The 12502-nt window shown below is 36.7% G+C and overlaps 1 protein-coding gene across 2 annotated transcripts in view; it reads left to right on the top strand.

Annotated features, from left to right (window-relative positions):
• Positions 1-2589: 2589 nt before the first annotated feature.
• Positions 2590-12502, top strand: part of tprb (translocated promoter region b, nuclear basket protein) — a 30659-nt gene continuing 20746 nt past the window's right edge. The window contains exons 1-23 of one of the 2 annotated variants that reach the window (XM_009294751.5): positions 2590-2753; positions 3006-3110; positions 3199-3272; positions 3366-3462; positions 4189-4292; positions 6240-6404; positions 6498-6590; positions 6674-6754; positions 6862-6949; positions 7977-8117; positions 8232-8329; positions 8439-8636; positions 8738-8845; positions 8947-9176; positions 9247-9407; positions 9804-9946; positions 10195-10343; positions 10429-10591; positions 10680-10814; positions 10908-11048; positions 11138-11294; positions 11398-11564; positions 11755-11907. In XM_009294751.5, coding sequence (XP_009293026.1) covers positions 2603-2753; positions 3006-3110; positions 3199-3272; positions 3366-3462; positions 4189-4292; positions 6240-6404; positions 6498-6590; positions 6674-6754; positions 6862-6949; positions 7977-8117; positions 8232-8329; positions 8439-8636; positions 8738-8845; positions 8947-9176; positions 9247-9407; positions 9804-9946; positions 10195-10343; positions 10429-10591; positions 10680-10814; positions 10908-11048; positions 11138-11294; positions 11398-11564; positions 11755-11907 — 3102 coding nt within the window. In that variant the 5' untranslated portion in view covers positions 2590-2602. The remainder of the gene's footprint in view (positions 2754-3005; positions 3111-3198; positions 3273-3365; positions 3463-4188; positions 4293-6239; positions 6405-6497; positions 6591-6673; positions 6755-6861; positions 6950-7976; positions 8118-8231; positions 8330-8438; positions 8637-8737; positions 8846-8946; positions 9177-9246; positions 9408-9803; positions 9947-10194; positions 10344-10428; positions 10592-10679; positions 10815-10907; positions 11049-11137; positions 11295-11397; positions 11565-11754; positions 11908-12502) is intronic. The other variant, NM_001030123.1, reaches the window with a different exon arrangement.

The following is a 12502-nucleotide window of genomic DNA, read 5'->3' as shown; positions in this document are numbered from 1 at the left end:
ACAAACACGTAATGTTCTTCACGATATTGCGTTTATGTATGCAAACCGCAAGGAACTACAGCACAGACGGGTCCGAGTGAAGCTTCACGAAGCGGTCTTCGTGAGATTGGCGTGACTCCACTCGTACCGTTGGTATTGAACTCACCTTGGTCAAGTACAAACAGCAACACCAAGCGAACTGACAACACTGAGAGAGAAGCGACGAGCTTTATTGGAATGCCGATGCAAATGTTTACAATCCCATGTCACTGCTGTAAGTCTCGTTGTCATGGTGAGCGCACCTCTGAAGAGAGCGCACCTCATTGGAGCACTATGATTGGAGCACACAGGCTCGGGAGTTGCGGTCGGCAGTGGACAAAAACATATTGAATAAATATTTTTTTACATTTTTGGTGCTGTGAAATAGTCTGGGATGCAGTAGAACAGTGGTTCTCAAACTGTGGTACGTGTACCACTAGTGGTACGCAGGCTTCCTTCTAGTGGTACACGGAGAAATGAAATATGTCATGTACATGCTATACAAATTTCAAAATTAATCAAAAATGATGGATATAATATATCATGTATGGCATATAGCCTATATTTCTGATGTAATCTGCCACGTTTTTTAACTGTGCAGAGTTGTAGCTGCTTTACTGGGCCTACTGCGCTACTGTATTGTAATACTGCTCATTTTGGTGGTACTGGGAGAGACCATTTTTTTCTGAGGTGGTACTTGATGAAAAATGTTTGAGAACCACTGCAGTAGAATATGGAGACAGATGAATATAATTAAGCAAAACATTAGAACAGAAAGTGAGCCCGGCTAGGACACACTGCTCTGATCAATGACTGACTAACTCCTAGTGGTGGTAAGCTTCTTATTATCCAAGATCGCCATCTAGCGGTCACATAACCTAATAGCATGTTACTTGCTACTAACCACCCACTTCACGGTCAAAAAGGTCCGGCATTTGTCATTTTAATTATTTTATGTAAATTAATATTGTATAATATATTATTTATATAATTAATATTATATATTCATATTCAATTTATATTCCCGTTACGTCTGTGTTTATGAGACTGTTAGATCAATTCATTCGTTTTATTCTGATCAGATGTCAGATCGCTCAAACCACTTCAGAAGGTGATTTGGGGTGCGTTCCAGATGAAACTGGACAGGTATAATCATTTTTAGACAAAACTAATATGAACAAAAAAAATTATGACCTGGAGAAAATCTGCCCTGTGCCTGAAACACCTGTAGGTGCGCTTTTACAGCCAAAATTCTATTAAAAACATGTTTACTATAAGCAAAAAACGTGTGCTCTAACTTTTCAGGCCTGTAGACAGGGGGGTTCGGAAGGCCCACCCCTCACTGACAGTGACAAAGGTCCAGAATTTGTCCCATACATTAGCTCAATTGTTCTATTCTGACTGCTATGTCATCACAAGTAATGAAAATAATCCATCGAAAAAGGCGTTAAGACCAAACGGAATCTTCTGTCGGCTGTTGCTTTGGTGGGACTATAATCTGACGTAAGAGAAGTCTTCTTTCACTGCTGTATTGTTTTTAAACAGAGAAAACATTTTACAGGTGTAAAAAAAATGTGTGAAGCACCAAAAGCGGACCATATAAAATTAATTTGAATATATTTTGCCTATTGTTTATTTCCAGGAATTTTAAAATGTACTTTGTTTTTGCCAAAGAGACTAGAAAAATTCTGAAGAATTCATTATTATTATTATTATTATTATTACCATGTATTATTACTGTTATTATTATTATTATTATTATTATTATTATTATTATTATTATTATTATTATTATAGAAATTGCCAAATTGTGACTGAGGACAGTTGAATGTGCTGGCCAGGTTTTTTTTTTTTTTTTTGTCTAATAAATAATAGTGAGCTACAGTTTTTTTTTTACTTTAAGACTTTAATAGATTGCTATTTTTTCCAATGATATATGATGTAATAAATTTGTATTTTAAAAAATAGTCTTGTTTTAATTTGTTTTATTGCAATTTTTTAGGATATAAATATTTTAGTCATCAAAAAGTGTGATTATGATGACATCTGACTTGTTTACCAACAAAAAACCCAACTTAAATGCAGTATTTAAATCTCATAGTTAAATAGAAACTGAGTCGTATAACTGCAAATAGGTCCACTTTTTGAGAAAAAAAGAACCACCACTTTCACCAGGCTGGCTACGGGCCAATTTAAACGAATCAAATATATTGCATACAACCATAATGAAATTCATCGACATAATACGTGCAATATTTTAAATCCACATCCTTATTCAAGTGTAAATGACTCCGTCACAAGGACGCAGTTTTCACGTTACTTCTCTCATCGATGTCCAGGCTGTCCAATCACAATCACCTTTACTTGAAAGAGTGTGTTTGTTAAACAAGTTAAAGGATAAAATGTTTATTTGTTTTATTTATTTGGTCTTTTGACTTCATAGATCATTTGACGAATTTGTTTACAAAGCTTCTCCAAATCTACATGGGCGCCACCTGGTGGAAGTTTTACCACCTTGCGGAAAATAGTAATAAGCACGTTTGCATTTGACGCGCCGGACGAGGAGGAGTCACCGGAACGAAAAATGGCGGCTGTGTTGCAGCAGATACTTGAGCGGTCGGAGATATCGAAACTCCAAAAAACAGTTTTGACTAAATTAGAGAAGTACATTTCTGAGCAGCAATGTGAAGTTGATGACCTCAAGGCACAACAGGAGCAATTTCGTGTGGATAGCGGTAAGGCTATGCTATTTTAGTCAATGTAAACAGTTCATAGTCACGAACGAGGCCTGGGTCTGGTTATCTTGAGGTAATTTGTATGATGTTGTTTACGTTAATTCTTGGACGTGTTGTTCTGCAAACTATAACTAGTAAACAATTGTTACAATTAAATTCATAATCTAAATAATTTTTTTCTGTCCACATTGTTACCGTGCACTTGTTTGCAGGCATGTTAATGTGTTTTGGTATTTTACTTTTTTAACATAGAACAACAGTATTTTGACATCGAGAAAAAGTTCGCAGAGAGTCAGGCTCAGTTTGTGTCCCAGACTCAAGAACATCAGATCCTGAAAGAGGAGCACTATAAATTGGGTAAGTAGGTGTCAATCAAATGTCTATATTGTATTGTATTTAGAATTTGAATGTTATGCTTAATTGTATTTGCTCTTTTCGATTACAGAGGATGAGCTGAAATGTTTAAGAGAGAACAATAAGGAGCAAGCAGCTTCATACGCCAAACTAGAATCTAAACAGGTAAAATTTTACATGACAGTTTGCTAGAGGAGAAGATCTCAGTGTCTTCTTGAGGTGTGTGATGAGACTAGAAAGACTGTGCCTTGTTTGCAGAATGACCTTTCCAAAGCCAAAGATGAGCTCGAAGCAGAAAAAAGAGAGCTGGTCCGTACACTGGAAAGAAGATCTCAGGAGATGGAACACCAAAGCGGTATTTAAGTATTATTTAAGAAACTTTTTTTATTGTAATGTTGCACTGTAATACTGAAAGGGCAGATTTTGTTTGGACGTCTTGTTTACATACACTAAAATGTTTACACAGATTTATGTTTTGATTTTGAATCAAGTTCGGAATTTGATCAGTAATAAAGAAACACTTATGTATTGTTATTAGGTCTGAACAATATATTGTTTGAGCATCCACATCGCAATGTGTGTATCTGCAATGGTCACATCTCAGAATTAGATTGTTTATTAAAGTTACAAGATAAAGATATTAACTATCATTATTTATAAAATTATGATCATTATATTTTACATTTGATTGTTTCATTTCTGTACTTGGATACTGTTAGGCTTCCCAGAAAACCTTAAAGCACTGTTTATTTATTTGTTTTTCCTTGTAATTAATTATTATTTATGCAAATCCACTGCAAAGAATCATCTCAATCAATCTAAATAATGAAATCTTTCCAAATAGAGCTATTCATATCATCTGCTGAGACTATATTCATACAATATATGCTGCGAAACAACATATTGCAATGTCAGATCTTTCCAATATCGTGCAGCCCTACTTGTTATCAAAAACAGAATGAAATTAAATTAAATGCAATGTAAAATAACTATTACTATTTTAAAAATCCTGCGTAAGCATATTTCAAAAGAATGGCCTTTATTTATTTATTTTTTAATTATTATTATTGTTGTTTTACAGAGGACCTTAAGCGTCTTAATGATCGATTGGTGGAAGTCAGTGCAGAAAAAATGCAGCTTCAGCTCAAACTGGAGGAGTCAGAAACCTCTGAAGTTTCAATCAAGGTAAAAAAAAAAAAGTGTGTGTGTGTGTGTGTGTGTGTGTGTGTGTGTGTGTGTGTGTGTGTGTGTGTGTGTGTGTGTGTGTGTGTGTGTGTGTGTTACGTATATATATATATATATATATATATATATATATATATATATATATATATATATGTGTGTGTGTGTGTGTTACGTATATATATATATATATATATATGTGTGTGTGTGTGTGTGTGTGTGTATGTATGTATATATGTGTGTATATATATATATTTATATATGTATGTATATATATATATTAAGGGTGTAACTTTATGCGTATTCGTATTGAATCGTTCGGTACGCATTGCAAACCGAACGATTCAGACTAAGATCTAAAAAGATATAAGACAATACGTTCAAAAAAGCCAGCAATGCTTGCCCCGCCCTCAAGCTCTCCTTATTGACCCACTGCAGTAGAATAGAATGCAAAGAGATTTTTTAATTTCGGCTGTTAATCTCTTAGTTCCGTTGACAGGGTGCCACAGCTGCGAAAATGTATAGGGCTGGATCCGAGAGAATGAAAACAACACTGGCATATTTAGTTTTAAAAACCAGCTAGAGTTATAACTAATGGCACATCTGATTAGAGATCATGTGCTAAATGTCAATCCAGCATTTACACTTTTCGAAGAGTGGAAAAAAAGTCTTCCAGTGGTTAAAGTCAGAGTTTTCAGGTTACGGTGTTTGCCACTGAATATACACATTTTGAACACGAAATGTTCTAACATTATTTAATCTGTCATTTAATCATCACAATGCTGTCAATCATGCGACTGACACAGTGTTCACCTAGCTAAAGAGCATGCATTCACTGAGATGAAACTAATATTGCAGCCCATGAAAAGACTGTTACTGCTATTAAGATGACATATGCAAATAATAAGTTATAATATCAGCTGTGCAATATCAGACAGCCCCCGTGAGAACAGCACAGTTATTATTGGGAGTTCAGTTCATCTCACATCAAGCAGCGCATGCAGGGCTGGTGAGTGCATGCAGATTTGGGTTTATTTGTTAGTTGTGATTAGAGTGTTAATGTATAATAGAATCTGTTAACATAAAACGTGTAGTAAAGGTGCTCATAATTGTTGGTGGGTGCGATTAAATTTTGTCTGGTGCGTCTACATTTTTGAAGTTAGGAGCACCGGTGGCTACCAAGAAAAAAAAAAGATTCATTTAGAGCCCTGTGAGACCTTAATCCGCAGTGGAAGTTTTGGATTTTAAGAAAATGTTAAATGTAATAGAGCCCTGTTACATTATTCCTTCATAAGCCCATTTCATTCAGATAATTCCTGCTTTCAGATCCACTAAAATGGCAGGTGACAGTCAAATCAAGCAGATCTGTGCTGTCTGAAGGAAAAGTGGACACTCATCTTTCTGAAAATAAAAAAAAACTAAAAAATTGATTGAAACTGAGTTCCATATAAAAACTCAATTGTTCTTTTCTTTTTATTCGTTTAACTACTACAATATTATATTATTTTTTTTATAAGCAGCTTTTTTGTTTTGAGTATAAAGAAGGATTGTTTTATTTGCTGCTAAGCAGAAACCCCAGAAGTATAAAAAAAAAAAGATCAGACTTTTATGATGTTAGTTTTAATACAATAAAAAATTAAATCAGAGAAATCCTCTGGCTTTTTTCTTTTGTTTCTGTTTCAAACATACTGAACTGTGACACCACTATCGTATTGAACTGAACTGTGATTTTTGTGAACCGTTACACCCCTAAATATATATATATAATATACATATATAATTATTTATATATATATTTTTAATTTGTAATGCATTTATTTTTCATAAAATATGAATGCATTGATACAATACTTGAATCAGTACTAATGTTAACCTGTTTAAACACTAATTGTCAGAATTTTGGCATGTTGTCTTCATGATACGACTATGATTTTAATGTTTGTATTCTAGTATAAGGAAAAACGAATGGAGCAGGAGAAAGATCTACTCCAGTCTCAAGTGACCTGGCTGAACACTGAACTTAAAGCCAAAAGTGAAGAACTGCTGTCTCTGTCCCGGCAGAGAGGCAATGAGATCTTGGAGCTCCAGTGTAACCTTAATAACAAGGAGGACGAGGTACTGAGGCATGAATTTAAAATAGCTTTTTTTAATATCCCCTGCACTGCATTGGAATATTTTCTAAGTTTGTGTCTCTGCTTGGCTGACTAGATCACCCGCCTTCAAGATCAGGTGACCAGTCTGAAGGCGTCCAATGAGACCTTTCAGAAGCAAGCAGAGGAGATGATCATTAAGATGAGAGAGGTCAGACAATGCATAGTCACCACAGTTATTGGTTGTTGTTTCAGAATTCTTCATATACTTTTGGAAATGTGTTGCTCTTTTAGGCAAAAGAACAGCAAGCTGCTTTGGAAGAAAAGTTCAGTAATGAGCTCAATGCCAACATTAAGCTCTCAAATCTGTACAAGGTATGGTTAAATTGACTCAAGTTTTGAATTGTGCAATAAAAGGAAAATGTGTATTAGACTAGATTTTTTATGTTATAACCAAATGTATTTATGTTGATGATTCACAGGGAGCAGCAGCTGATGCTGAGGCCAAGAGTGAAGAGCTCAGCAGAGCCGTTGATGAGCTTCATAAGCTGCTTAAAGAGGCTGGAGAGGGTAAGTGATGAATGATCTTAAAAAAACAAAAAGCTGAAAAATATTTTAGCTTTAGGGTCTTCGCACACTGAAGTCTAAAAGTTTTATATGCATTTTTTTTTTGTATGCATATTCGAAAAAATTGTTACATTTAACAAACCTTGCACACTGAGTCTGATGCGTATTAATCAATACATTACGAAAAATGCTAAACATTTTAGAGTCAGTTTAAGCAGTGATGCTGTTTGCCTCTCTCTTCTGCAAAGTAGAAAAAGAAAGAGGAATATGCTGCATATTGCGTTTATTTAATACTAGCCTACATAGAGAGAAAGGAGGGTTCTTATCAAAGAGCTGCGTTACTACGATCATCCCGAAATGCAAAACTTATTTCAGGAAATCAGTTGGAGGTTCTATGTAGGAAATCAGTGGATTTTTGATACATTCCTTGTAATACTTCACACATTCTTGTATGTAAACAAACCCTGAAAAGAGACTGGCAGTACCTTTAGACATTACAATAGATGGCGGACGCATTGATATGCCGAAGTAACGGACTGTAATTGGACCATGCTTTATTATATTGTTTACGAGCAGTTAGTTAGACAAACTCACACCAAACAGCAGCAGGGGAGAGGTGCGCCAGTCACAGAATCCAGCACATAGCTGTCCACCACATTATGTCTTTATTTAATGCACTGTGTTTTTCAAAGTTATCTGTAGCTCAAATGACGGCATTCTGTATTTAGCCTTTTGCTTGTGCGATGGCTCTGAACTGTCAAAACACCTCTCCTAGTGCCTCTTTGGATGTGAAAAGTGAAAAAAATCCAACCTGGTTTGAATCTTTTTATGACGGACAAAAGTTTAGAAGGCAGTGTGTCAATACGAATGACACAAGATGAGGTCGAATTTATTTTTAACGTCTAAAATTATGAACGAAAATTTCACATTCAGTGTGCAATAATCTTTACTCTTTATTTTGTTTTTTTGAAGTTGTTACTTGAGTCTTTATGCATTCATATCAATTGTTGTTTTCTACTTTTCTGAACAGCACATAAAGATCTGGAAGTGAAGATGGCAGATCTGGAAAGTCATAAGAATAAGGAAATTGCTGAACTTAAAGAGAAAATAAGCAGCCAAGAAAAAGAGCTGGACAATGCCAACGACCTGTTGTCTGACAGCAGACACAGAGGTTAGCAATTTGTTGCTTTGTTTGCTTTTTACTGTTTTTTTATGTTTATTTCTGCAACTTTGACTAGTGGTTTTTGATATAAAATGTATACAAGTTTTTCATTTGCCACTCCAGGAGCTGCTTCAATTCTTACAGAAGAGCAGGTGACCATAATGTCCCCCACTGCTGCTGCAGTTGCCAAAATGATCAAACCAGGCATGAAACTCACAGAGGTGATAACCTTACTTCTGATCAGTTATACCAGTCTAAGGTTCATTTTCATAAATCATTTTTATGAGGTAAAGTAAGCTAATGCACATTTTCCAATTTTTTTTTTTGTAGATCTATACCGCATACGTTGAGACCCAAGAGCATTTACAGCGTGAAAAACTCGAGAACAAGCGACTGCACAAGTACCTGGATGACATTGTGCAGGAAATGGAAGCAAAGGCTCCTATACTGAAAAGACAGAGAGAAGAGTACGAGCGCATGCAGAAATCAGTTTCCAGTCTCTCTGCTAAATTAGAGCAAGCTGTCACGGTGAGAATTGAAAAGTTTTATTACATGTCACATTACCAGATGATTACTTTTTATATTTATAAAACCAAATCTACAATTGTGTATTTTTTGGTACTTTTCAGGAGGTACATCGCTTGCAAAAAGAATCGGATGAAAGCAACAAGCGTGCATCAGTTTTGGAAAGAGATAACCAGAGGTTTGAGGTTCAGCTGGCTGACATGGCTCAACAGGTGAGGCCTGGAGGCACAACTTTGCGATCAGTGTTTCATGCCAGAGCAAAAAAAAAAAAAAAAAGATCTAAGTTACAATAATTTTAACATTGTAATCTCAGGTGCGAGTTCTTCTCGTTGAGCTGGAGGAAGCACGTGGTAACCATGTTATGCGGGAGGATGATGATGTGGGTTCGGCAGATGTGAGCAGCACATCGGAGGTTATTTCTCAGCACCTGGTCACTTTCCGTAGCGTTGAAGAGCTGCAGCAGCAGAACCAGCGACTCCTAGTGGCGCTCAGAGACCTTAGTGAGGAAAAGGAGAAGGATGAATTGGAGGGAGACACCATGAAGTGAGTGTGTGATTTCAAGTGTTGATTGTGATATTATGTGGACCATGCATAATGCTGGTTGTGTGTTCAGACGCAGTGAAGTGGAAAAATATCTCGAGGAGCTTCAGCGAGAGTTGGAGCAGCTGAAGGAAAAGAGAACTCAAGATCTGCAGAAGGTTGACACTGTGGCACGGCAGAGGGACATGTTCCGCATGCTTCTGACTCAGACTACTGGGGTCACTTTCCCGCAGGGTAATGATTATTCATCTGAAAATATTGGTATAATTTCTGCAATCTCTATACTCTATACTCTCTATTTTGTGCAACAGTAGGAGAAATAAATGTGCATACATGTCTTTTATAATGCTATCCATTAAAATGCTAAGTTATCAAAGATTTTTTCCATGCTGCATATATTACATGCAATGTATTATTTATCGACTTCATTAAAAGTAGACTGTATTCATGACAGTATTCTGTGCTAAAGTTGTCCTACTTGGGGAAAGTTGGAGGGATCTTGAGGCCATGCAAGATTCTATAAATAACAAAAGTGTTTTATTAAGCTTTTATCTGACATAAAACATAAACTATCATTTTAATGGGAAGCTTTCACAATTAATGAAATAGTATTTGCTTGAAATGTGACAGGTGCTGGAGCTGAGGAGCTTATGCTGACCTCTACGCCCCGTCGTTCTCCAGCCGTTACACCCACCACTGGCACCCCTACAGCACTGGTTGCCACAGCCATAGAATCCACTGAGTCAGTTGAGGCCAAGGCTGCACTGAAGCAGGTAGCCATGTGGTGCCATTTTTTTTCATCGCTAACATATAGACTTGGAGCTTATTAATAATGTAACATTGTGAGTGCTAAAAGGCTTCAAATGAATCAATTGGCTTAGCAAGGCTACATTAATTTGATCAAACAGTCAATATAACAATAGTGTTATTTCAGGGTTCTTTAAATAAAGAATAAGTGGATTTTCTTCAAGATGTTATATAACTATAAGCACAAAATTAAAGGTGTCCTGTGTTTGCTCAGCTTCAGGAGGTCTTTGTGGCCTATAAGAAAGAGAAAATTGAGTCTGAAAAGGCACAAATTGAGCAAAATGAGAAACTGCAGGATCAAGTTACCGAACTTCGCTCGGAGAACATGAAGATCTCCACACAGCTAGAGTTCACGTCCAAAAGGTATCCAGTCATATTTCTTTTTGTCGTCATGATATTTTTAACTGCATTTGGCTTGATTTGTTTTTGTATGTGGTGTGCATGTCAGATATGAGATGCTCCAGGATAATGTTGAGGGCTATCGTAAGGATATTGCCTCTCTGAATGAGAAGCTTCAGAAACAGGCTGCAGCAATTCAGCAGAGTGAACAAACCACACACACCCTCACACAGGACCTACAAGCAGCAGCTGAGAAGCTCTCCATTGCTGAGGTATGTTCCTAGTTAGTTCAATCAAACACCAGTTCAGTCTGTTATTTCAATCTACATTCATTATTGTAATTTCGTCTTTTTATTTTAGTCTGAATTGGAGAACCTGCGTAAAGAGAGGGACATGTTGAAGCTAGTTGAGATCAGGCTGACCCAGGAGAAAGAGTCCTTCCAGGCCCAACAGCTTGGCCAAAATATGCTGCTGACCAACCTCAAATCAATACAGGTCATCACTGCTTTCATCAGATAACCCAGACTCTGGTACATACAAACTCTGGATGTTTTTATAACATACTGCATCTGTGAATGATTTTTGCAGACTACTCTAGAGCGCTCTGAGACGGAGACAAGACAACGGCTGACTGCTCAGATTGAAAAGCAGGAGAGAGAGATCACCCAGCTCCAGAAGAGACTTGAGAATGAGGTGGAGCAGAAGCACCTGCTGGCACGGAATCAAGATGTGAGAACTTCATCTCGCTTATCCTTTTTATTTCCCCTGATTTGAGTCTTCACATTTTTGCTTCTCTTTGTTATTTCTCTGCATCACAGGTGCAGCTGATGGACACTAAGAAGCAGCTGGAAGCACAGATTGCTCAGCACCACAAGACGAAAGAACAGCTCAGTGCTGCACAGCTTGAGTTAACCAACTTGAGATTGCAGTTGAATAGCGGGGAGAGCCGGCTGGCGTCCGCTGCAGTACATACAGGTGAGACATTTTATTTGCTTGGTTTAATTAATGCTCATAAATTTACTTAAACAAGTTTGGTTGGGTTTAGATGTTTTCTCAATTTTTTTTCTTACTACTTCAGGTCTGCAGGGCAGTGAGAGGGACATGGAGGTTCTGCGTGCCCAGATAAGGCAGACTGAGAACAGAATTGAAGAACTGACAGAGCGACTTAAAAACACTACTGCCAGTATGGAGCAATACAAGGCTATGAGTCTTAGCCTGGAGGAGTCTCTAGATAAGGAGAAGCAGGTAGTTAGACATTTTCATTTATTCATTTTTTTTTTCTTCGGCTTAGTCCTTTTATTCGGTGTATATGAATATCACATCAAATCACAGTGCTTGGCTATTAAAGGCTGGCTTAGAGTACATTTTTATACTACAATTCATTGGCACTTTTGTTTGATTTTTAGAATTTTGTTTGTTTGTTTCCCATTTCTAGGTAACTGAGCAAGTTCGTTCATCTGTAGAAAACCAAGTGGAGGCAGCTCAGGAGCAGTATAAACGGCTAGAGCAGAAACTGCTGGAAATGGACAAGGAGAAACAGAACTTGCTGGAAGAGAAAAACAAAGCTGTTGCTGCTGTAGAGCAAGAGGTAGTGAATTTACACCTTGGATCACTACATTTTACCTGTTTAAAAAAAGGCCTGTTTTTTTATTAATGGCTGTCCTGTGCAAAACGATAATCATTTTAAGGACCTCTTAAAGTGACTGTTCACTGAAAATTCTGCCATAATAGTCACATTTGACTTGTTCTAATACACTTAGAATTTTTATGTTCTGCCAAATTATGTATATTTTAAAAACTGTTGGAAGCCTGTAACCACTGAATACCATAGTAAAGAAAACAAATACTATAGAAGTCAACTGTTACAGGTTTCCAACATTTTTCAAAATATATTTTTTTTAGTTTTTAGCAACTGCTTTGTAGCAAGACATGGATAAGTGAAGGATGGCAGAATTTCATCTTTAAGTGAACTTTAAGATTACATTAGCCATGTTTCCATTCAAAGATGAGATTTAAATTCATGCACAAAACTGGATTATCACATTAAAGACTTTCAAATAAAGCAGCTTTTCAATCCAATGAGTCAAAGAGAACTAAATCATCACTTCCTGATTAACTGGCGCCAAATATCAATAGTAAAAATGGAATTTGCTTCAATAGGAGAAGCTGCTTAAATCTTTTTG

This window comes from Danio rerio, chromosome 20 (genome assembly GCF_049306965.1).
Source record: "Danio rerio strain Tuebingen ecotype United States chromosome 20, GRCz12tu, whole genome shotgun sequence".
Taxonomy (NCBI): domain Eukaryota; kingdom Metazoa; phylum Chordata; class Actinopteri; order Cypriniformes; family Danionidae; genus Danio; species Danio rerio.
The sequence above is the reverse complement of the archived record's forward strand: the minus strand, read 5'-3'. Positions and strand labels throughout refer to the sequence as shown.